The sequence below is a fragment of the Bos indicus genome, chromosome 15 (assembly GCF_029378745.1).
Source record: "Bos indicus isolate NIAB-ARS_2022 breed Sahiwal x Tharparkar chromosome 15, NIAB-ARS_B.indTharparkar_mat_pri_1.0, whole genome shotgun sequence".
Lineage (NCBI taxonomy): Eukaryota > Metazoa > Chordata > Mammalia > Artiodactyla > Bovidae > Bos > Bos indicus.
The window spans coordinates 18,192,548-18,219,156 of record NC_091774.1 but is presented as its reverse complement, the minus strand read 5'-3'; the positions used below and the strand labels follow the sequence as shown (position 1 = coordinate 18,219,156).

At 39.1% G+C, this 26,609-nt stretch overlaps 2 protein-coding genes across 14 annotated transcripts in view; one reads left to right on the top strand and one right to left on the bottom strand.

Annotated features, from left to right (window-relative positions):
• ATM (ATM serine/threonine kinase) overlaps positions 1-1,581 on the bottom strand; it is a 153,127-nt gene extending 151,546 nt beyond the window's left edge. For 7 of the 11 annotated variants that reach the window (XR_011560614.1, XM_019975381.2, XM_070767570.1 and 4 more), the window contains exons 1-2: positions 1,419-1,575; positions 1,093-1,235 (exon numbers count right to left, since the gene is read on the bottom strand). The gene's annotated coding sequence lies outside the window, so the exon portion shown is untranslated. Of the gene's footprint in view, positions 1-1,092; positions 1,236-1,294; positions 1,359-1,418 lie in introns of those variants that run through there. The other 4 variants (XM_019975377.2, XM_019975378.2, XM_019975379.2 and 1 more) reach the window with 4 other exon arrangements.
• A 136-nt stretch (positions 1,582-1,717) lies between these two features.
• Positions 1,718-26,609, top strand: part of NPAT (nuclear protein, coactivator of histone transcription) — a 56,334-nt gene continuing 31,442 nt past the window's right edge. For 2 of the 3 annotated variants that reach the window (XM_070767574.1, XM_019975365.2), the window contains exon 1: positions 13,387-13,505. Coding sequence is in view for 2 of the 3 variants with exons in the window: in XM_019975365.2 (XP_019830924.2) it covers positions 13,459-13,505 (47 nt within the window). In the remaining variant the exon portion in view is untranslated. Of the gene's footprint in view, positions 1,939-13,386; positions 13,506-24,233; positions 24,295-25,933; positions 26,007-26,609 lie in introns of those variants that run through there. The other variant, XM_019975364.2, reaches the window with a different exon arrangement.

Here is a 26,609-nt window from a genome sequence, read left to right as displayed (position 1 = left end):
CCTAGAGAAACACTAACGTTACGGACCAATGTTTGGTCTTGGTTCTCCTGGTGAGCCCCTCAGCAGTTTTTCTACTTCTTTTAAGCTTTAGGCCATGTTTCTTTAACTTTCTTGTTAAGTTTGTTTCTTCTAGAATACAACAAATACATCTCCAAATAGTAATACGACTAGAATATCCCCCAACCAACATCCAGACAATGCTGGAACAAGCTGCCTTATCATTTTGTGGACTCTCACCTCCTTCTGTAAATGCACCCTGGCAGAAAGTGGGCACTGGGACTCAGGACCCCACAATGTCCCTGCTCGGCTTGAAGAAGCCAGAGTGGTCATTGCCCCATTCCCCAGTGACTTGTGTCCCTGCGGCCTGAGACAAGGATAGGTAGGTAGACAGGTAGTCGTGAGCAGGGTGTTAACCGGCCAAAGTGTGGCCCATAAATAAAAAGAGGGGGGAATGTGGAGCCCTATACCAAGGTCACAGGAAAAAAATCTCTGGAACTGACCAAGCCCCATAGCAAACTGTTGCCATGACCCTCCGGATCTAAACCGGCCAGTACCCTAACCCCATAATATGTAAGATACCCACCCTACTGTCCATCCTATAGCATCCTACTGCTACTGCTAAGTCACTTTAGTCGTGTCCGACTCTGTGCGACCCCAGAGATGGCAGCCCACCAGGGTCCGCTGTCCCTGGGATTCTCCAGGCAAGAACACTGGAGTGGGTTGCCATTTCCTTCTCCAATGCATGAAAGTGAAAAGTGAAAGTGAAGCTACTCAGTCTTAGCGACCCCATGGACTGCAGCCTACCAGGCTTCTACATCCATGGGATTTTCCAGGCAAGAGTACTGGAGTGGGCTGCCATTGCCTTCTCCTATAGCGTCCTAACCAATCATCTAATGCCACCATTCCAGTGGGAAGTTTTTCTGTCTTAAGGCTATGGAAACTGGCTGTAAGCCTGCAAAAGCATTTGGCTCTCCCCTGAAATGGCCAGCTGTTTTAACAGCAGCTCCCACTCTAATAAAGTTTATCCTCCTCCTCATTCTGCCTCATGCCTCGAAATTCTTTTCCAACCCCCACACAGACCACGACACTTACCACAGGATAAAATTACCACAGGGAAGATAGTACACAGTCAGCCGACAGTCAGAATTTTGAACTGGAGAGTGATTCCAAAGCCCAAGCTGTTAATCAGGAGACTGCAGTTTAAGCCTCTACAAATTGCTCGGTGATTAAAACTGCTAATTATAAGAGGGGAGAAAAAGATGATTAGTCAAGCCAGCTTCTTCGGCCGCCCTACCGTTGGACTCGGCCGAAGCGGAATCTCTGTAAGCGGTGATGTCCGCAGCCTACAAGCCCGCTCAACCCGCCTCCCCCAAGGCCCGAGCCGGCTGTCCAAGCACTATTTGGCTTCCGGATCAAACCTGGAATGATCGCACAGCGTACGTTTCCAAAGGAAGCACTAAGGCGGACTGGCGCCGGGGCACCGTCTGCCCACGCTGGCCAAACACGCACGCTCTCCGCTCCCAAGACTCGCTTCCCCAAACACAGCGCTCATCTGAGGGAAACGCGCGTGCGCCCTGTCAGCCAATGGCGTGCGGCCCTGCGTCCGCCGCTCGCCCTCTAGCGCCTGCTCTGCCTCTCTGCTCCCGCCTTCCCGCCCCGCCCCCATCCAAATGTGAGGGCGGATGTGACGACAGCTCCAAGTAGAACGGAGGCGGGTTTCTTTTCGGCGCCTTTCTTTCTCCGGCGGAAGCGATTGGCTGGCGGGGAGCGAAAGAGGCGGGACAAGTTGCCGCGGGTTCAGTGCCGCCACTGGAACTGGGAGATGCGGCGCAGGGGCTGTCGCTGTGTTGGTTTTTACCCGAGTCTCGTCTCTCACTACGGTTTCTTCTGCGGCTTCGATCATGCTGTTACCTTCGGATGTAGCCCGGCTGGTATTGGGTAAGCGCCGGCGCGGGAGGGAGGGGTACTGGATCATGCTAAGCCGGACGGAAGGACCTTTGGAGCCAGAGGTTTTTCCCAGGGAGGGGAAGCTTTGGGGCTTTGCCTCCCCACCTACAAGTTCAGACTAGCGGTGAATCTTCTTCAGTGGGAGGCTCGGGCGGTTTAAGTTTCTTTATATGTGAATGCTCCTCTCTTCCGAGACTCTCTGGCGAGGGGCGGCTGAAGAGAAACTCCGGGTGGAACACCTGAGGCCCGGATTTGGAGGGAAAGTCAGGCCTGCACATTTAATTAGAATCCTGCAGGGGAGTTGCCTACGTGATGGATGGACTGCGTGTTCTTCAAGCTTGGGCTCACTTTCCCGTGTCAGAGCTGGGGCCGAATAAGGAAAAATAAAAGACTTCCCCAGCCACCTAGCTTTAGCGAAGGACCTTCCTGACGGCCTTCTCATAACTTGCCTTTAGAGCGACGAATTTGGAACGAATGAAGTGATCCTGCCTCTCTGTCCCCCAACCTCCTGCAAGAAGTCGTAGAATGTAGAGGTGTGAAACGCCAATTTCATACTTTTAAGACAGCAGCAATTCCTTTTTTTTTTTAATTAGCAAGACTTTTCACTGGAAATGCCTTCCAGTTGAACGTATTCTAGTCCTAGTTTTTCCTCAGTTTGAAGAGTGACACTGCCAGTTGTCAGGGTGTATTGTCTGTGCAGGAAACGGGTTTTGTTGTTTGTCCCCTGAAAGAATAAAGAGTATTGTATTGCTGGGAATGAGAGCCACATAAAACTCAAAACCGAGCCAGATTTACAGACATCATATGTGAATGGTTAAATGGTAAACATTTGTTCTAAAACTTCCCTTGGTATCCAAAGGCCATTACTAACATTATTTTACTGTCAGAAAAATTCATTTCTTATTCCCTTTTTAAAGTATTCTGCCCTGTCCAAAAAAAGAAGAAAGTTTTTACGCACAGAATCTTGACAGGCACATTTTGCAGGAAACTTTAGAGGGTAATGGTTCTAACCATCTGTTTTTGGAGAAAATAATCACTTAAATTTAAACTCATATTTTGTTAATGTTTGGTTAATATTTTGCCCACTTTATCAAAACTGAATATCAACAGTTAACCTACATCGAAAGAAGAAAGCTGTCTATCTTGTAATTGTTATATTAATTAGGCTTATTTGTAAACAGATCCAAAATAGACTTTCACAAAATTCACAATAAGACTGACATACTTTATTATGGTAGCTGTCCTATTTGCTTTGTGGGATGTTTAGCAGCATCCCTGGCTTCTATCCGTTAGATGCCAGCAGGGACCCAGTTCCCGCCTTCACCCAGCTGTGAGAATAAGTGTCCAAATGTTGCCAGTATATTTCCTGAAGGGCAAGGACCACTGGCCTTAAGAAAGCAGTACGATTTTCTAACTGGAGTAATTTAAACAAACTTGTGAGTATTCTCCTAGACTTCCTTTTTCTTTAAAAATGGATAAAAATTACAGTCATTGTTTCTTATCCTAAAATTCTTGTCATTCACATTCCATTTTTATTGCCACCAGTCCTAACAGTATGCGTCCCATTTCTCCTTTGGACTGTTTTCATAGTTTCTCATATAGTCTTGTAATTCATCTTATTTGTGGTTACAAAAATCTGCCTAAAGCATTCACACTACACCTCCAGTTCTAATAGTTGAAAGAGCTGTGCACTTACCAGAAATTTCAAGTTGTGCGAAAGAATATATACTACCAAAAAAAGCAAATATCACCACTCTTGCTTTTTTCATTTAGCATTATCATGTCACCACGGAGATCTATGAATCACAAAACTTAGTGGCTTAAAAATTAACAGTTTTATTCTTTGCCATGATTCTTCTGTCAGTACTCCCTCCCTCTCAGTACTCCTTCACTCCTTCTCATTGTTGCCCCTTTTGTTCATCATGTTCTTGCAGCAAATCTTTGGTTGCTTAGTATGTTCCAGGCACTGTGCCAATTGCTAAAAATAGAGTTCTCCCCTTAGAATTTACATAATTAGGTTTTTTACCCTTACCACACATACCAAAACACTTTCCTAGACCCCCACCTCTTATTTTATCTAATGCTCTATGTTACCCTTTTACAAGTCAAATTTATTCAAAGAATAAGCTCTGCTTAGTTACTGTACTTCCTTACTTAACTTTCATTCTTCAACATACTACACTGACTTTTATACCTCACTACTCCATTTAAATAGCCTTGCTACTCGGCCATATCCAGCTATTGCCTTGCTAGAATTTCTTTAAATATTGTACAGGTCAAAATATATACGTCAAAATGCCATTTGTTGTTTCTGGGCCACCAGTTTTGGTTTTTATGTCATACAAGGTATTCTTCAGACCTGATCCTACAAGTCTCTTTTGCTTGATCTCAAGTTCTCAACATATGCCCTATGCCCCAGGCATTCCAAACTATTTGCAGTTTCTCCAGATACTCTTGTTAATGTATTTTGTTCCCTCTGCCTGCAATATTTTTCTCCTTCTCTTCCTAGTACACTTGTATTTAAGGTTCAGGTCAATTGTAATCTCAAACTGTTTCCAGCAGGTACAGTTAGTACTTTCTCCTTACATGCTCTGGTGGCATTGTAGATTACTTGTATTATACTCTCTTTGTTTTATTGTAGCTGTGTGTTTACTTACTCTTTTTTTTTTTTTAATATGAAATTTAACCCTTCATGCATTGGAGGAGGAAATGGCAACCCACTCCAGTGTTCTTGCCTGGAGAATCCCAGGACGGCGGGACCTGGTGGGCCGCCGTCTATGGGGTTGCACAGAGTTGGACGTGACTAAAGCGACTTAGCAGCAGCAGCAGCCATTTTTACAATTCTGTGGCATTAAGTACAATCATATTTTTCTGTAACCATCACCATCTCACTTGTAGAACTTTGCCTTCCCAAACCAAAACTTACTTTTTGACCTATTTAGTATTCTTTGTTTGTGCATGCTCAGTCCTGTCCAACTCTTTGTGACCCCCATGGACTATAGCGTGCCAAGGTTCCTCTGCCCATGGAATTTTCCAGGCAAGAATACTGGAGTGAGTTGCCATTTGCTACTCCATTCAGTATTTTTATTCTAGAATTAATGTACAGGCTTCAAGAGTTGTGGGAGGCCCCAAACTATCTGTAAAGTTTTATGTACAGGTGGGGCATTTTTTAGAGGTAAGGTATCCAGAACTTTCTGTAGATTCCTAAATAAATTTGTTCCTTTCTGTATGAGTCAGCATCCATTCAGGAAAACTGAAACTAATCTGAGTATTTAGCATGGAGGAATTTAATGAAGGAATTGGTTACACTGGTGAAAAGCTAAGAAAATGAGCAGCTTACATGAGCCAACCTGGAGGGCAGTAAGCAGGAAACCACTCTGATATCAGGAGGACAAGTAGAGATGAAACCCAGAGGCTGGTTTCACTATGTGAAAACTAGAAGGTAGACTTGTCTTATATGGGAGCAGTAGTAGAGGAAATTCTACGAGGGTAAAGAGGAAATGGGAGGAAAAAACCATGGCTCCTAACAACTGCCCTCCAGTCTCCCACTGGTGCTTCCCATTGATGGAACCCAGTCAGAAGCCAGCTGACATGGAACCCAGGAAATTGTCTGCAGGGGGGTCAGGTTTCCTGAACTCCAGTACAGAGCAGGGGAAGCAGGCAGAGTAGATTTGAAGGCAAACAACCAGGACTGGCATACCCTGCAAAAGTTGAAGAGCCACTGGTTCTATTCACCTTTGCATCACTGTATCACTAAGACATAGATATTTAATAAATATTTACAAAGGTGTAGCTGTGATCATGACCTTCCCCTTTGTCGACTGAATAATATCTGTCACTTATTCAGATTCTGTTATTTATTCATAATCATATGTCATTGCTGACATTTACAGCATTTTATGATCCTCACCCCTTCTGTGTTTTCAGTTGTATTTCCAACTGTTCTCTATCATAGATTCTGTGCTTCATTCAAACCAGGCATGTTCTTCAAACATGTTCCATATATGCTTTCCATCAGCTTGGTTGACTCATCTCTTCCTTGAAACGTGTGTAATATTCCCCAAGTCAGTTTATACTTTCTCTAGCCCCTATAAAATAAGTCTAATTGTCTTACCACCTTTGCTTTTTATTACAGTTATTTGCATATATATCTTCTGGGTCCTTGTAGACTATAGCTTCTTTTGGAGAGATTTTCTTTGTTTTTGTGGATCTAGTAATATAAAGCACTGGAAGTTAAGTCTTAAGATCTTAAGGACTTTCCTGGCAGTCCAGCAGTTAAGACTCCACCCTTCCATTGCAGGGAGCACAGTTCCATCCCTGGGCAGGGAACTAAAATCTCACAAGGTGCATGGAGGGGTGGTGGGGATGGGGGAATCTCAAACTACTGATATTTTGAGGAAACTATTACAATATGTAAAGGAAATATTTTCAGATAAGGGGATTAGCTCACTCTTGGTTTCTTCATCAGATGCATCTCTCTTTATCTTTCCCACTCTATAAATAAGAGAGGGCGGAATCTTGGCATCCTCATTCCTAAAATTCAAAACCCTAGATTTTGCTATGATGTTGTCTTTTCCTTTTTCAATTATGTTTTCCCTTCAGTCTATCTTATTACTCATTACTGGGGGCTTCCCAAGTGGCGCTAGTGAAGAAGAACCTGCCTGCCAATGCAGGAGACAAGAGATGTAGGTTTGATCCCTGGGTCGGGAAGATTCCCTGGAGGAGGGCATGGCAATTTATCGTTTCCTCTCTATAAATAGGGATAAGAGAAGGCAGACTCTTGGCATCCAAATTTCGAAAATTCAGAACCCTAGATATAGCTCGGATTTTACCTTTTCTTTTTCAGTTATGTTTTCCCTTCAGTCTATTTTGTCATTACCTCCACTGAAAAGCAGGCACAGGACAATATTAAGAAAAAAAGAAATTCAAGTTACCTATTTGAACATAGGCCAGTAAGTTTATACAAAAGATGTAGTTATCTTACTCTAAATTTTTTTAAAGGAATAAAAAGAAAAATTAAAACATTTTGATTGAAGAGTAATTGTTTTTTTTTGATAAAAGATAATTGGTCTATATTTTGTGTTTTCATTGTAGCATTTTAGAGTTCAGATAATTTGTACCTAAAATTTCCCCCATTGTTCTGATTGAGAACTTGTACAATAGGTACGTAAGGATGATAAATAAGCTTTTTGTAGGCAATGTAAATGTAATAATAAATGAGCATAAAGCAATCAGCTGTCACTTTAACCTTATTTTGGAACTTTCTGGACAAAAGTAAACCAGAATACATCAAGCCTGAAATGGATATTCTAGATAGTCCAAAGTTGGGCTTATTTTTTTTAAGAGCAGAAGACATACATCTCAGATACTGCTACTTAAAGATGCATTTTAACTTTTTAAACACTTGTTAAAAGACATTCTATCTTTTTAACAAAGCCTTTGCTCAAGTGTAGACTATACAAAACTATAATATGAGAAGACAAAAACTGTCTGAGCTTTGGTGATTCTTTTTTCTGGCCGCACTGCTTGCAGGATCTTGGTTGCCCAAACAGGGATTGAACCCCAGACCTCATCAGTGTGAAAGCACAGAGTTTAACCACTGGACCACCAGGGAATTCCCACCATATTTTCTAGAAAAGTTAACTGTATATCATTACATTCAGTCTTGGGCCGTGTTTCTCAAACCTTATTTTGCTATTTTCCCTAAGTACCCCTTGCATGAAATTTTAGTGTTATAAATATCAGTATCAGTTCAGTTGCTCAGTTGTGTCCAACTCTTTGCGACCCCACAGACTGCAGCACACCAGGCTTCCCTGTCCGTCACCAACTCCCGGAGCTTACTCAAACTCAGGTCCATCAAGCTGGTGATGCCATCCAACCATCTCATCCTCTGTTGTCCTGTTCTCCTGCCTTCAGTCTTTGCCAGCATCAGGGTCTTTTCAAAGGAGTCAGTTCTTTGCATCAGGTGGCCAAAGTATTGGAGCTTCAGCTTCAACATCAGTCCTTCCAATGAATATTCAAGACTGATTTCCTTTAGGATGGACTGGTTTGATCTCCTTGAAGTCCAAGGGGCTCTCAAGAGTCTTCTCCAACACCACAGTTCAAAAGTATCAATTCAGCGCTCAGATTTCTTTATGGTCCAACTCTCACATCCATACATGACTACTGGAGAAACCAGGCTTTGACTAGGTGGACCTTTGTCGGCAAAGAAATGTCTCTGCTTTTTAATACGCTGTCTAGGTTGGTTGTAACTTTCCTTCCAAGGAGTAAGCATCTTTTAATTTGATGGCTGTAGTCACCATCTGCAGTGATTTTGGAGCCCAAGAAAATAAAGTCTGTCACTGTTTCCATTGTTTCCCCTATTTGTTCCATCTATTTGCCATGAAGTATTGGGACTGGATGCCATGATCTTAGTTTTTTTAATGTTTTAAGCCAAGTTACAAATAGACTGTTTACATATTGTATGTATACCTGTGATTTATGCATAAAAGACATATTTAATTCATTCTCTTTCCTCCCCAGTACCAGTTGTCACCCCGTTGGGGCTGTGTCACTGTTTTTGAGAATACCTGGTCTTAGAGAAAAGCAAATCTACTTTAAGGAGTTAGATTTCATGCCATTACCTATTACAAGCCCCAAGTGATTACCAGTGTATCTGGGGTGATTAGTACTTTTAAAACTTTCTACCGTAAAAAGAAACAGTTTGGGGTCTTTGATTTAAATTTTGAAGCATATAAAGAAAAAGCACTGACTGCCCTGTTTCCACGATGACTCTAGTGGTCTGTAGGCTATAGTGGACTATAGTGGTCTAAATTTCTAAATTCATGAAACCCTAGTGGTGGCTGACTTAACTTACTCCAAGTAATGTGACTGTCAGAAAGCCAATCATAAAAACTGATTTCAGCTGGCTATAGTTTTATGAGGGTTTATATTGGATTGTTTTATTTGTGAAAAATGAAAAAAAAAAAAAAGGGAAATAGCCATCTTTGATCCACCTAATTTCACATCAAAGGTGATTTTATATTTTCAGTGATGGGGATATTGAAATAGTAGTATCTGAAATAAAGGGTTTCTTCTGATTTCTAAGTGTTTTTGCACACTCCAAACCACAGTGTCTTTGGTATGTTTATTTCTTCTATAGCATTAATTAACAAGAGGTTGGAAAACTGATTCATCAGCAGTGAGTACAAACTGGTGCTTGCACGCATGCATGGTCACTTCAGTCGTGTCCGACTATTTGTGACCCTGTGGACTGAGTCCACTGGGCTTCTCTGTCCGTGGGATTCTGCAGGCAAGAATACTGGACTGGGATGCCATTTCCTCCAGGAGATCTTCCCGACCCACGGATCAAACCCGGGTCTCCTGTGTCTCCTGCAATGCAGGTGGATTCTTTACTGCTGAGCCACTGATGAATGGGTGCCAGCATCCCAGCCAGTGCATATGTGTGTGCGCTTAGTAGTGTCTGATTCTTTTCAACCCCATGAACTGTAGGGCCCCAGGCTCTTCTGTCCATGGAATTTTCCAGGTGAAAATACTAGAGTGGGTTGCCATTTCCTTCTCCCTAAAATGGGACGATTTCCTTGCCCTTTTCTTTTTTTAATGCTCGTATATAATAATTTTGCAGGGCTTCTCAATTTTTTGACTTGTAGGGCCTGGTTAAAGATATTATTGTCGGTAAATTTTATAATTTTAAAGTTGAGAAAAACCTTAGTAATAATTGCCTTGCATGCACACATGCTAAGTCACTTTAGTTGATCCGACTGTGCGACTCTGGACTGTAGCCTGCCAGGCTCCTGTGTCCATGAGATTCTCCAGGCAACAATACTGGAATAGGTTCCCATGCCCTCCTCCGGGGCATCTTCCCAACCCAGGGATTGAACTTATGTCTCTTATGTCTCCAGGGTTGGCAGGCAGGTTCTTTACCATTATCGCCACCTGGGAAGCCCCAAAATTGGCTTAGTAGTTATTAACTATTAAAGTGAAAGAGGAGAATGAAAAAGCTGGCGTAAAGCTCAACATTCAGAAAACTAAGATCATGGCATCTGGTCCCATCACTTCATGGGAAATAGATGGGGAAACAGTGGAAACAGTGTCAGACTTTATTTTTGGGGGCTCCAAAATCACTGCAGATGGTGATTTCAGCCATGAAATTAAAAGATGCTTACTCCTTGGAAGAAAAGTTATGACCAACCTAGATAGCATATTGAAAAACAGAGACATTACTTTGCCAACAAAGGTCCGTCTAGTCAAGGCTATGGTTTTTCCTGTGGTCATGTATGGATGTGAGAGTTGGACTGTGAGAAAGCTGAGAGCCAAAGAATTGATGCTTTTGAACTGTGGTGTTGGAGAAGACTCTTGAGAGTCCCTTGGACTGCAAGGAGATCCAACCAGTCCATTCTAAAGGAGATCAGCACTGGGTGTTCTTTGGAAGGACTGATGCTAAAGCTGAAACTCCAGTACTTTGGCCACCTCATGTGAAGAGTTGACTCATTGGAAAAGACTCTGATGCTGGGAGGGATTGGGGGCAGGAGGAAGAGGGGACAACAGAGGATGAGATGGCTGGATGGCATCACCGACTCAATGGACGTGAGTCTGAGTGAACTCCCAAGAGATGGTGATGGACAGGGAGGCCTGGCGTGCTGCGATTCATGGGGTTGCAAAGAGTCAGACACGACTGAGCAACTGAACTGATACTGATACTGAGGTAAATATATTATAAAGGGAATCGAGCATCTTGTAATAGGAGTATGATATATAGAGAATTCAAAGAAAAAATTCTCTGAGGAAGTGATAATTACTTCAGTAGACCTGAAGAATGAGTTGGAATTAGCTAGGCTAAGAAAGAACATCCCCAGTGGCTCAGCTGTAAAGGACTGCCTGCTATGCAGGAGATGTAGCAGGAGATGTAGCAGGAGCTGTGGGTTCAATTCCTGAGTCAGAAAGATCCCCTGGAGGAGGGCATGGCAACCCACTCCAGTATTCTTGCCTGGTAAATCCTATGCACAGTTCATGGGGTTGCAAGAGTCGACAAACTTAGCAAGTAAAAACAGCAATGACACCAGCCTCTCCCTTTGGAATTTCCCTGGTGGCTCAGATGGTAATCTGCCTACAATGAAGGAAACATGGGTTCAATCCCTGGGTCAAAAAGATCTCTTGGAGGAGGAAATGGCTACCCACTCTAGTACTCTTCGGCTTCCCTAGTGGCTCAGATGGTAAAAAATTTGCCTGCAATGCAGGAGACCTGGGTTTGATCCCTGGGTTGGGAAGAATCCCTGGAGAAGGGAACAAATACCCACTCCAGTATTCTTGACTGGCGAATTCCAGTCAAGGAGCCTAATGGGCTGCAGCCATGGGGTTGCAGAGTCAGACACAACTGAGCGACTAACATTCACATGCAAGCTAAGAAAAGATAAGCTGCCCAAGCAAAGGCAATAGCACATACAGTGTTCTTGAAATAAGAGCATTCATATACTGAAAAGATGTTCAATATTGCTACACTAATTATTAAGAAATAAAGTACCTTCTCACACACTGGTCAGAATGGCCATTATTAGTAAGTTTCACAAACAACAAATTCTGGAGAAGGTGTAGAAAAAAAGGAACCCTCCTACATGGTTGGTGGAAATGTAGGTCAGTGCAGCCACTATGGAAAACAGTATGGAGTTTCCTCAAAAAACTAAAAATAGGATTGCCATATGATCTAGAAACCCTACTCCTGGGCATGTATCCAGACAAAATGGTAATTCAAAAGGATAACACATATGCCTATGTTTATAGCAGCACATTCACAACAGCCAAAACATGGAAAAAACCTAAATGTCCACTGACAGATGACTGGTGGTACATATATACAAAGGAATGTTACTCAGTCATAAAAAAGGATGAAATAATGCTATTTGCAGCAGCATGACTGGACTTGGAGATTATCATATTAAGTGAGTCTGTTTTGGTGATGGCCATTAAAAAGGCATGAAATGCTTTCATCATGGTTTTTATTTGTATTTCCTAATGGGTAGGAGAAGGCGATGGCACCCCACTCCGGTACTCTTGGCTGGAAAATCCAATGGATGGAGGAGCCTGGTAGGCTGCAGTCCATGGGGTCGAGAAGAGTTGGACACGACTGAGCGACTTCACTTTCACTTTTCACTTTCATGCATTGGAGGAGGAAATAGCAACCCTCTCCAGTGTTCTTGCCTGGAGAATCACAGGGACGGGAGAGCCTAGTGGGCTGCTGTCTGTGGAGTCGCACAGAGTTGGACACGACTGAGGCGACTTAGCAGAAGCAGCAGCAGCAGTGATGTTTAGCATTATTTCACATATCAGTTGACCTTTCCCTTTCTTCTTCGGAGAAATGTCTCTTCAGGTCTCTCACCCACTTTTTAACTGGATAATTTGGTTTTTTGCTCTTGAATTGTATTGAGTTCTTTATTTTGGTTATGAATCCCTTATCAGATATATGCAAATACTTTTTCCCATTCCACAGGTTGTTTTTTCATTTTGTTGATGGTTTCTTTTGCTGTACAGAAGCTTTTTAATTTGATGTAATCAGCTTGTTCATTTTATGTTTTGTTACTTGTGCTGCTGCTGCTGCTGCTGAGTCGATTCAGTCGTGTCTGACTCTGTGCGACTCCATAGACGGCAGCCCACCAGGCTCCTCTGTCTATGGGATTCTCCAGGCAAGAACACTGGAGTGGGTTGCCATCTCCTCCTCCCATGCATGAAAGTGAAAAGTGAAAGTGAAGTCGCTCAGTCATGTCCGACTCCCAGCGACCCCATGGACTGCAGCCTACCAGGCTCCTCCATCCATGGGATTTTCCAGGCAAGAGTTCTGGAGTGGGGTGCCATTGCCTTCTCCGTGTTACTTGTGCATTAGGTGTCAAATCCAGAAAATCATTGCCAAGACCCATATCAGGGAGCTTTTTCCTATATTCTTCTAGGAGTTTCATGCTTTCAGGTCTTATGTTTAAGTCAGTCCCTTTCAAGTTACTTTTCATGAGTATTGTAAGACAGGGGTCTAGTTTCACTCCTTTACATGTGAATATACAGTTTTCCTAGCACCATTCATAGAAGAGATGGTCTTTTCTCCATTAAGTATTATTGGCTCCCTTCTCAAATTTAGTTGACCGTATATCCTGGGGATTATTTTTAGACTCTCAATTCTGTTCCCTGGTCTATTTTTATGCCAGTACCATACTAAATACTCTGTTAATTATGACTTTATAGCCTATTAACTAGAGTTTTTCTTTTAAACAGCTATTTTATAATCTCTGCTTTGTACTTCAGCACAAATTGGTGTTTCTGGCAAGGCTGCAGAATTCCATAATGTTCATCTGAAGTTGCATCTCTGATATGAAATTGCTATAGTGTTTAAAACAGCAGTTTTAATCAAAAGTTCAGAATTTACTGATATTACTGAATTCCATTTTATTTTTCATTTAGGATACTTACAACAGGAGAACCTTACTTCTACCTGCCAGGCTTTTATTTTGGAAAGTTCAGACTTAAAAGAATATGCAGAACACTGTACAGATGAAGGTTTTATCCCAGCCTGCCTACTGGTGAGTGATTTGTTCCTTAAGGAAGTATTTCATCATTGACCAACATAAGACACTATAAACACCGTCTTAACAAACATTGACCATAGGATTTTTGCAGAAACTAATTCCTTTGGCCAGCGATTTGTTATGTAAGTCAATATTGAAACGCTCCTGTCAATAGTATTCAGGTAACAAAATACATGTTAATATGAGTCTGACTGATATTGTGTTAAAAATCAACTCATTAGCAAAAACCAAATGGGCAGAAATTTGATAGTTTGTATTCATGCGTAAGTGGAAAGACCCAAAGAAGACTAGCTTCTTTTCCCACATTTATGTCAAAGCTGGGAAGTGAATTACAACTTTGATTTTGAGAATCAGTTTTAAAGTGACACCCTCATTTCTAATTAGTTTCACAACTGCTTGTCCTGGGGCTCACTTGTTTATTGCCTGTTAGGGGCTAAATATTTGTATCCCTGCATAATTCACATATTAAAATCCCATCCCTCAGTGTGATGGTACTTAGAGGTAAGACCTTTAGAAAGTATTAAGTTTTGGATTAGGTCATGCAGTTGAGACCCTCATGATGTGGTTTGAAAAGTGAAAGAGAAATCTCTGCACACACCAAAGAAAGGCCATGTGAACACATATCAAGAAGGGGAATAAGGCCAGGAATTTGGTCCTCACCAGGAAGCAGATCATCTGGCAACTTGATCTTGGATTTTCCAGCCTTCAGAAAGAACAATGAGAAAAAAATGTCTGTTATTTAAGCCACCTGATCTATGACGTTATATAGCAGTCCAGTCTTTCCTATATCTGGCTTTCCTGTAGTTGCTTACTTCAGAAAAGTATAAAACAGATATTTTGATATCTAGTCACCTGTTTTTTAAACATCACTAGACCAATAGAGCATTGTTTGTTGGTATTGGTGGATATATGCTAGAACTACATTATTTGAAATGGTATTTTGTCGTTTTATTTTAAACATAGATCCTTAGATTCATTTCAGCTGTCACAGACAACATGATCATCTATGGAGGAAACCTTAAAAAAAAACCTGTAAAATTGCCAGAGTTTTAGCAAGGTCAGAGGATACAAAGTATATAAAAGTGCATCATATTTCTTTATACCTACAATGAACAATTTTTAAAATATATATATATCATCTACAGTAGCACTCAACAAACAAAAATAAAATACTTATGTAATAAGGCTAACAAAGTATCCATAGACTCTGTATGCTAAAATTTGTATGAAAGAATTCAAAGACTTAAATAAAAGGAAAAATACACTGTGTTCATGGAATGAGCAACTCAGTACTATTAAGATGTCCAGTCTCTACATTTTGATCTATACATTTATTACAGTTAAAATCCCAACAAGTAATTTTTTTGTTTGTTTTGAAATGGCCGTTTATTGAATATATCTGCCTGCAAGGTACCATGTACATCCTTTTGCTGTTTACACAGTTTTTTCAAGAATAAACAGACAAACTATATCTAACACATTTGCTTAAGGGGAGTGTGTCTAACAATGTGACACACAAGTCCTTGTGTCTGCCTAAGGGAAATATAATAAGTCCTCTACATATAAACCTTGAAATTGCAAACTTTCAAAGATGCAAGCATGCCACTTACTACCAAGATATCACTGGACCATTTTTTTCAAGAGAGCAAATAAAATTGAATCCATCAAGGAACCAGAACCTGCGCCTTCAAAGTCAGGTGTGAGTGAAATTGCAGGTTTCCCTCCATCTATTACTGACAATCCTTCAGCTCTACTGTATCCCACCTTCACTTCCTCCTCCAGTCAGTAACTTTCTTCTTGCCTTTTGGCTCCATGCCAGCTGTTGTACTACTGTTCTTTTCAAGGTACTGTAGTATAAGATTGAAAATGTTTTCCTTTTTTTTTTTTTTTTTTTTAAGTAAACTCAAAACTGTTTTCTTTCTGTTTATTTTTTACGTATTATTTGTGTGAAAAGTATTATAAACCTATCACAGTGCAGTACTATATAGCCAATTGTGTTAATTGGGTACCTAGGCTAACTTTGTTGGACTTACAAACATGCTCTTGGAATGGAACTCATTCACACGTAGGAGACTTAATGTAATCAGCTTTCATTTTGATACCAATTAGGATGTGATTCTCCTAATTTACGAAATATCTGCCAGGAACGTACTCATCATTGGTAAACTGATGATAACATCTTATAAATTATACATATCGACAGCTCTTGACAGCAGGACCTCATTTAAACTGATATTCATAGCCCTTTTTAAAAGTCTAAGTCTGTGTAACTGTTTATCCATTTAGTTGTAGAAATGTTAATATTATATTGTGGGATACTGCCCCAATCCCAACAGTTATTACATAACTCTGCAGTTTATATAATATGTATCATATTATACATAATATGCAGTTTATATCCATAATCTGAAATTTAAAACACATTTAAGAGTGATGCTGATAATGGGGGAGGCATTGCATATATGGAAGCAGGGGTTTATGGAGAATCTCTATACCTTCCTCTCAATTTTCTTGTGAACATTAGATGCTTTTAAAAATTAAATAGCACATATAATCCCAACAGTTTCAGGGATTTGGGGTCTTCACTGCCAATGACTTGATACTCTTGGCTTCTTCATTTATTTAATGACAGTACTTTTAAAGAATGAGAGTATTCAGGGAAAATTACTCAGTAAACTTTTTAGAATTCACATCATAAAATAAGGTTTATTCCAGAAATAATTTATCCTTCCTGCCAAATACTTCATATAATTATTTGTCAAACTACAAAAAACATTGTTCCAAAAAACCAAAGAAGTCCTAATCACATTTTTAACATTAACTTATATTCCAGTATCAGATTGGTTTATATTGAATTGGTTAATTGCCAGTAGTTGATTTTTTTATAAGTAGCACCCAAATGAAAGATAATTTTTCCCTTTATTATTTGTAATGCCTTTCTTTGTCTTTGTTATACAGTCTCTTTTATCAAAGTATTGCTACCCCAGCTTTCTTTCCATTTCCATTTGCCTGGAATATCTTTTTCCATCTCTTCATTTTCAGTCTATATGTGTCTTTCGATTTGAACTGAGTGTCTTGTAGACAGCACGTACCCGCATATAACCATCATACTAGCTTTATAGTAGATGATCCACTACTTTTACTATGTGTTTTTCTTTACCAGTGAGGTTTTTTTTTTTTTTTTTTTTTAATAATTTTCTTATTTCTAGCTATGGCCTTTACTTTTCCATTTAAGGAAGTCCCTTTAAACATTACTTACAAGGCCAGTTTAGTGGTGATGAACTCCTTTGGTTTTTGAACGTCTAGGAAACCGTATCTCTCCTTTACCTGGCATGTGAATTTTCTGCTGAAATATCCTCTGATCATCTTTGTATATCACGAGCTGTTTTTGTCTTGATTCTTTTAAGATTCTCTGTTTAACTTTTGGCAATTATATTGTGTCTTGGTGTGGGTCTCTTTCATTTCATTTTGTATGGGAGTATATGCTTTCTGTATTTGGATGTCTTTTCCTTTGACAAATTAGGCAAGTATTCAGCCATTTTGTCTTTAAATAGGTTTTCTTTTCTTTCTCTCTTCTGCTTCTGGAAACCCTGTTATGGGAATATTAGTGTGCATGATGGTGTCCCAGAGATCCTTTAAACTATCCTCATTTTTTTCAGTCTTCATTTTTAACTGGGTGATTTTCACTGTGTCTTCCAGGTTGCTGATCCATTCTTTGGCATTCTCTAGTCTGTCGATTCTCTGTAGTGTTCTTTTCACTCTAGTTATTGTGATCTTCAGTCTTTATTGGTTCTTATATTTTCTCTTTGTTGAAGTTCTCCCTTGAGTTCATCCATTCTTCTCCAGAGTTCAGTGAGCATCTTTTTGACTATTATAATAAACTATCTGGTGAACTGATAATCTCTGTTTTGTTAATTAGTTCATTTTCTGAAGTTGAAAGGTACTTCTTTGTCTCTTCATTTTGCCTAACTTTCTGTATTTGTTTCTATTATTAGGTGTATAAACTGTGTTTTCTGGTCTTGAAAGAGTGGCCTAACGTAGAAGGTGTCCTGTGGGCTCAGTAGTACAATTCCCCTGTCACCAAAGCCAGGTGCTCTAAGGGTATGCATTGTGTGGGCTGTGTGCACCTTGCTGTTGTGATTGAGTTGCAACTGCTGTGGGTGTGCTGGTGAGCAGGGGCCTGAGGCCCAGCCACTACTGTTGCTGGCTTGCTGATGAGCAATGCTGGTCCCTTGGAGGAGGAGCACGGGTACCACTGAAGTAGTATTGTGGAAAAATAACCCAGATAGTTCTTAAAAAGGATATGTTCAAGGACTCACATTGCTTGATCTTAAGACTTAACTAACCAGCAATAGTAATCAGGATTGAATGGCATTAGGAAATGGTTAGGCATTGGATCAGTGAAACAAAATACAAACTTCAAATGTGATTTTTGGCAAAAATTCAGATAATTCACTGGAAAAAGGACAATCTTAACAACAAATGGTGATAGGACAATTAGACAACCAGATTTAAAAAAGAAAAAAAAGAACCTTTACACATACCTCATAAAAAGTTAACCAGTCTGGATAATAGATCAAAATTGTAAAACATAAAACCGTAAGACTTCCAGAAAAAACATAGAACAAAATTTGTGCAGTCTTGGTTTTGGTAATGAATTTTTAGGCATGATACAAAAAGTACTGACTGTAAAATAAAAATTTGATAAATTCAACTTTATAAAAATTTAAAATTTTTGCTCTATAAAAAACACTGTTAAAAGAATGATAGCTATAGAGTAAGAAAAAGTTTTTGCAGCTCTGAAAAAGGGATTGTGTGTAGAATATATAAGAAACTTTTTTTAACTGAATTTTTTCTTTAATGGGCAAGAGATCTGAGGACCTGTCCCCACAAAACTATAGGACTGGCAATAAAATGAAAAAAGTACTCCACGTTATTAGCTGTTAGGAAAATGACCGTTACTACCCCAAGCAGATACCAATACATACATGTTAGAATGGCTAGTATAAAAAATAATTTTTAAATTGCTGCAAAATCATACAGCTGCTTTCCCCAACAGCTTGGCTGTTGTTTTTAAAGTTAAACAACCGAGTCCCATGTGACCTAGCATTCATATACCCAGATATTTATCCAAGTGAAATGGAAAACTTATATTCACACAAAAACATACTGTTTATGTGTGATGTCAAAAACTGAAAATAACCAAGATGTCTTTCAACAAGTGAGTGAATAAACTGGTGTGTTCTTCTTACTAAGCAGTAAAAAGCAGCACTGATGACTCATATAATAACATGAACAAATCTTAAAATTCTTCTTAGTTCTTCTAAGTAGGCAATTTTAACAAGTAAGTTCATACAGACAGTGGGGGCCAAGCTTCTCACTCTGTGAGAAAGAAAATACAAATAAGCATGAGACCTGTGGTGTTAAATTATACAGTCAGAGATATCAATACAAATTAATGTTTATTTTAATATATGTACAGATGTATTCAGAAATAATGTGGAGTAGCCTGTCTGTGTTGTTTGTGTAGCACTGTGTGCTGTGGGGTCCTAGCTACAGTGATAACCTAGTAACTACCAGCAAATCTACCACCCAAATCCTTACTTCTCATTGTTCTGGAGGCTGGGAAGACCAAGATGAAGTACTCCTGTTTCAGTTCCTGGTGAAGGCTGTCTTCCTGACTTATAGACAACCTCCTTTTTGCTGTGACCTCACATGAGTTTGTGTGTGCTAGTCGCTCAGTCATGTCTGACTCTTTGCAGTCCCATAGTCTATAGCCCACCAAGCTTCTCTGTCCATGGAATTTTCCAGGCAAGAATACTGGAGTGGGTTGCCTTGTCCTTCTCCAGGGGATATTTCCACCCTGGGATCAAACCAGGGCCTCCCATTTGATCCCACCCTGGGATCAAACCAGAGGATCCTTTACCCTCTGAGCCACCAGAGAAGCGCTATATGAGTTTATGAGGACATAATTCATTATATAGCATTCATTCAGTTATTTTTTAGCTACTAAAAGCAAGTTATAATGACTAGGTTAGTATTAGGCAATTCCTTAACTTCTCAGACTTTGAATAACATAAAAGCTACTGTACTGCAACCAACTATATGCACATAAAATGGACAACCTAAAAGAAATGGGAAAATCCTCAAAAAGGTACAATCTCCTAAGACTGAACCAGGAGAAAATGGAAAATATGAACAGACCAGTCACAAGAGTTGAAATTGAAACTGACTAAAACACAAAGGTCCAGGACAAGGTGGCTTCACAGGTGAATTCTATCAAGCACTCAGAGAAGAGTTAACGCCTATCCTTCTGAAACTATTCCAAGAAAATTGGAGAGGAAGGAACATTCTCATACTCATTCTGTGAGGCTACCATGACCCAGATACCAAAACCAGATAAGGATACCACTAAAAGGAAAAATTACACATCAATATCACTGATGAACACAGATGCAAAAATTCTCGACAAAATGCTAGCAAACTAAATCCAACAATACAGTAAAAGGATGATATACCATGGTCAAGTGGGATTTATCCCAGGAATGTAAAGATTTTTCAATATCCACAAATCAGTCAGTGTGATACACCACGTCAGCAAAATTGAAGAATTAAATACTATATGATCATCTCAATAGATATAGAAAAAGCTTTTGATGAAATTCAACACCCATTTATTAATATGACAAAAACTCTCCAAAAAGCAGGCATAGAGAGAACCTATCTCAACCTAATAAAGGCCATATACAACATACCCACGGCTAACATACTCAACAGTGAAAACCTGAAAGCAGTTTCTCTAAGATCAAGAAAAAGACAAGAATGTCCACTCACCACTTTTATTGAACATTGTTTTGGAAGGCCTACACACAGCAGTCAGAGAAGAAGTGAATCTAAATTGAAGAAGTAAAACCATCACTGTTTGCAGATGGCATGATCCTGTACATAAAAATCTTAAAGATGCTACCAGAAAACTAGAGCTCATCAATGAATTTGGTAAAGGTGCAGGGTACAAAATCAATACACAGAAATCTGTTGCATTTGTATACACTAATAATGAAAGATCAGAAAAAGAAAGAAACAATCCCATTTACTATTGCATCAAAAAGAATAATAAAACACCTGGGAATAAACGTACCTACAAAGGCAAAAGACCTATATTCTGAAAGCAGTAAGATGCTGATGAAAGAAGAGACACAAACAGATGGAAAGATACAACCATGTTCTTGGATTGGAGGAACAAGTACTGTCAGAATTGACTGTACTACCCAATATAATGTATAGATTTGATGCAATACCTATCAGATTACCAGTGGCTTTTTTTTCCTCCCTGGGACATATGGGATCTTACTTCTGTAATTTAGGGATCAAACCCATATCCCCTGTATTGATAGTATGGAGTCTTAACCACTGGACCACCAAGGAAGTCCCACCAGTAGCATTTTCACAGAACTGGAACAAAAAAATTTTTAATTTTATGGAAACACAAAAGACCCTGAATAGCTTAAAGCAGTCTTGAGAAAGAAAAACAGCTGGAGAAATCAGGCTTCCTGACTCTTATTAGACATCTAGAGTCATCAAAAGAGTATGGTACTGACACAGAAAGAGAAATATAGCTCCATGGAACAGGATTGAAAGCCCAGAAATAAACCCTATGGTCAATTAATCTATGACACAGAAGGCAAGACCATACAATGGAGAAAAGAGAATCTCTTCAATAAATGGTGCTGGGAAAACTGGACAGCTACATGTAAAGGGTTGAAATTAGACAGTGTCTGACACCATATAAAAAAAATAAACTGGATTAAAGACCTAAATGTAAGACCAGATAGTATAAAACTCCCAAAGGATAACATTGGCAGAACACTCTTTGACATAAACGGCAGCAGTATTGTTTTGGATCCATCTCCTAGAGTAATGGAAATAAAAACAATAATTAAAACAATGAGAACTACTTAAACTCTAAAGCTTTTTGCATAGCAGAGGAAACCATAAGCAAATGAAGAGGCAGCCCCCAGAATGGAAGAAAATATTTGAAAACAATGCAGCTGATAATGGATTAACCTCCAGAATTTACAAATAGTTCATTCAGTCAATAAATAATACAGCTAAATCTAAAAATGGGCAGAAGATCTAAACAGACATTTGTCCAAAGAAGACATGAAGATGGCTAAGAGGCACATGAAAACATGCTCAACATTGCTAATTATTACAAAATGCAGGTCAGTACTACAATGAGATATCACCTCAAACTAGCCATCATCAAAAAATCTACAAGCAAATGCTGGAAAAGGTATGAAGAAAAGGGAACCCACCTATAGTGTTGATGGGCATATAAATTGGTACAGCAACAGTGGAGAAAAACTAAAAATAGAGCTTAAAAAAGCTAAAAATAGAATTACCATCTAGAAAATTCATTCCTGAACATATATCTGGAGAAAAACATGGTTCAAAAGAATAGGTGCACCACATGTTTTGTAAAGCACTGTTTGCAATAGTCAAGACATAGAAGCAACTTAAATGTCCATCAACACGTGAATGGGTAAAGAAGATGTACATAAACACTATGGAATATTATTCAGCCATTAAAATGAATGAAATAATGCCATTTGCAGCAATGTGGAAGGACCTGAAGATTACCATGCTAAGTAAGTTAGAAAGACAAACATATCACTTATATGTGGAAACTAAAGAAAATGGTACAAGAGAACTTACTTAGTAACAGACTCACAGTCTTAGAGAACAAACTTATGGTTACCAAGGGGGAAGGTGGGGAGGAGGGATAGATTGGGAGTTTTGGGTTGACATGTGCACAATGCTGTAATTAAAATAGATTATCAATGGATATGAGAGTTGGACTGTGAAGAAGGCTGAGTGCCGAAGAATTGATGCTTTTGAACTGTGGTGTTGGAGAAGACTCTTGAGAGTCCCTTGGACTGCAAAGAGATCTAACCAGTCCATTCTGAAGGAGATCAGCCCTGGGATTTCTTTGGAAGGAATGATGCTAAAGCTGAAACTCCAGTACTTTGGCCACCTTATGCGAAGAGTTGACTCATTGGAAAAGACCCTGATGCTGGGAGGGATTGGGGGCAGGAGGAGAAGGGGACGACAGAGGATGAGATGGCTGGATGGCATCACTGACTCGATGGATGTGAGTCTGAGTGAACTCCAGGAGTTGGTGATGGACAGGGAGGCCTGGTGTGCCTCAATTCATGGGGTTGCAAAGAGTCGGACACAACTGAGCAACTGATCTGATCTGATCTGATCAACAAGGAACTATATAGCACAGGAAAAACTGCTCAATATTCTTTAATAACCTAAATGGGAAAAGAATTTATAAAAGAATAGTTACATGTATATGTATAACTGAATCATTTTACATGTGAAACTAGCACAACATTGTTAATCAACTATACTCCAATATAAAATCATTTTTTTTAATAATACAGAACAATAAAATAGGAATCTGCAATGAAAGTTCGGGAGAGGAAAGAAAACTAATTAGCTACTATGTGTTAGACATTGTCTTAGATATATTACGTATATCCTCAATCTTCAACACACAAAAAAATTGTATTAATTAAAAAGTCCTGTGTCTGTTTTTATATATGAAAGTAAGCCTTAGAAAATCTGGGTAATTTTTCACACATACGGTAAATGTAGAACCTAAATCCAGAACTGTCTGTTCTAAAAAATCCTTGCTTTTCCCTGTTCTATTATATGACCTCAAACTTGAGTCGATTAAAACCTGCCCTTTATTATTGATACAAAGGTGGTGGGGGATGGGGTGACTTTATGAGATGATAGAAGTGAAAATAGAAAAGGTACTGATCCTTGGAAAGGATATGTCTTACACTCAGGTTTTTTGCTTTTTTTGGCATTAAAAGGGCAGAAAGAAGTAGGTCCTTATCTGTTTGACTGGATCCCTACCTCCCAAACTGAAACCTGCATTCCTGCTATTGTACTATCTTAGCTAAAGAAACATAGTCACGATATCTTATTCAATAGACAAGCTTCTTTACCCACAGAAGAATTCAGTCCTTGAGGAGTGACTGTTTTCATTTTTGATGACCTGTGCTGTGCTTATTTGGAGAAGGCAATGGCACCCCATTCCAGTACTCTTGCCTGGAAAATCCCATGGATGGAGGAGCCTGGTGGGCTGCAGTCCATGGGGTCGCTAAGAGTTGGACAGACTCAGTGACTTCACTTTCACTTTTCACTTTCATGCATTGGAGAAGGAAATGGCAACCCACTCCAGTGTTCTTTCCTGGAGAATCCCAGGGACTGGGGAGCCTGGTGGGCTGCCATCTCTGGGGTCGCACAGAGTCGGACACGACAGAAGTGACTTAGCAGCAGGAGCAGCAGCAGCTGTGCTTAGTTACTCAGTTGTGTCCCAACTCTTTGCGACCCTGTGGACTGCAGTCCTCCAGGCTCATCTGTCCGTGGGGATTCTCCAGGTAACAATACTGGAGTGGGTTGCCATTTCCTTCTCCAGGGATTCTTCCCAACCCAGGAATCAAACCCAGGTCTCCCACATTGCAGGCAGGTTCTTTACCATCTAACCCACCGAGGAAGTCCTTTGATGACCTACTCTTTACCATTTCCTTATCGATTAATTTTTAATCTATATCTTTTAGTAACTTTTATGGTGAAATATTTCATAGTGGGAAATTATTGGTAGTATTTTATGGTTTTGGTAATGCTTGATCTTTTTCTTTTCAGTCTTTATTTGGAAAAAATTTGACAACAATTTTGAATGAATATGTAGCTATGAAAGCAAAAGGTAAGAATTCAGGTTCAGGGTGTGTTTTTTTTTTTTTTTTTTTGTCAGTTTTATACAGCATTTATCTAATTGTTTTAATTAGTGATTTTTTAAATTTTGAAATAATTTTAAAAATTCACTGAGAGATAGCCAATTAAAGTCTGTTTATATTGAGTGATAAATATAACTAATACTTTCCTAAATTAGTGTCTTGAAGAGGAAAGTTAAATTTATTCTCTCATATTCGTTATTTCCATAGTTTGCAACATATTAAGAAAAGATTCAGCAGTAAAGAATTAAGTAGTACAGTTGATAACATTTTAAAATGGAAGCTTCACATTATTGAGTACTGTTTATTGCAACATTGTGCTAGGTTCTTTCAGAGGTTTTATTTCAGTCCTTAAAATAATCCAATGAGAGGTATTGATTTTTTAGATCTATTAATTTATTCATTATTTGACTGCATCAAGTCTTAGTTGCAGCAGAAGGGATCTTTGTTGCATCACGTGTGATCTTTCATTGCAGCTCACAGAACTCTCGGGTTGTGGCGCAAGGACTGTAGAGTTCTCTGGTTGTGGCACAGGGACTCCAGAGCATTCAGGCTCAGTGGTTGCTGTGCATCGGCTCAGTTGCTCCACAGCATGTGGGATCTTAGTTCCCCCAGCAGGGATCCTCCCCAAGTTCCCTGCATTGCAAGGTAGATTCTTAACCACTGGACCACCAGGGAAGTTCACTAGACCTAGTGTCAGAAAATTAAGGATTAGAAAGCCAGATAACTTTTCTAATATCACAAAACTAGAAACTGTAGAAAGTAATAAGCCTAGAATTTCAAAGTGTGAATTTCATTTCTTTCTCTTAAATAGGTTATTTGATCATTCTACCAAGGTTTTCTTTTCCCAGACTATCTTAACTATCTTACAGGAATATTTAGACCTCAGAATATAAATACAAATGACCTCAGAAACAATATGTTACTGCAGTACAAAGGTTTATATCCCACTTTTATGTTGGTAACTTTCTCTTGTTTGAGCTTTTTAGAAGTATATAGTAAAGAATATAAATACCTTGAATTTCCTATCAGTGTGGCTTTAGAACACATCCTGAAAAAGACTAATTAGTCCTCCAGAATTTTATCTGTAATTCTGACTGATTAGTCCTGCAGAATTTTATCTGTAATTCTGAGTAACCAAGGAGTTGCTGAGAAATCACGGTGATTTGGACCTGAAAACATTGGATATAGAAAACTAATTTCTATATTTACATGAGTTTGTATAATTTTATAAATTTATAAATCAAATTATTTTGACTTTGAAATAAGTACTACTTATTCTACTACTACTTATTCTACTACTTTCACGTAAGTAGAACAAAGATTTAAAATAGTTTGTCTTTTTATTCAAAGAAAATACAAGATTATTGATCTTAAAAAAACTTCATAGTTTTCACAAGTTTCCTTTTCCCTCATATTGTATCTGATTCTCAGTGACTTGAGCCAAAAAAGCAACATCATTATAGCTTTGCAGTTCTTTACAAAATAGGCTTATTTCTCAGTTCCCAACATAATATCAGCAGCTGAGAGAAAAGTTTTCCTTATTGATTTTCTGTGTCTGTTCAAATTAAATGATGGATTTTTTATGAAACATTTCCTCTTATGATTTAGAAACATCAAATGATGTCCCAGCAATTATGTCATCTCTGTGGAAGAAGTTAGACCATACACTTTCTCAGATCAGGTAATAAAAGGCTTATACCATCAGCTTATCAGAATGTGCATAATAATTTTGGAATGCAAGCACAATTAAGAGTCACTTCACATTTAAATCTTATGACCCACACTGTGCATTTAACACTGATCTAATTTTGAAATTATGCTACAGGTTATTGATATTTGTCTTTGATTAGATGATTTTAAATAAGTTGTGTACTTTAATAAAATATTTAGAAATGAGGAAATTAATGATATTCCCAGGTTCCCGTAACAATTTAGAGGCAGATCTCTGGCTGAATACAAATCTAGTCCAGTCTTCATGGATAGAAATCTACTAACTCAAGCCCCATGTGACTTCCCTTATACAGTTGCATCTTCATTACACATGCAGAAAATTGATATGTGTAATCCATGCCACTTTTGTTCTTCCCTTATAAAGGAACAAAGCCGAATAATAACACTACTGGATAAAGGAACAAACCCGAATAATAACACTTCTGCTTTTAGAACTTAACTATGTCATGGCCTTGGAATGCTAGTCTCACTATCTTTAGAATAGGAATCAATTTTATAACATATCTTACTCAACTTGAGTCTAGTATGAAAACCATCCTTTCTTACACTTTCT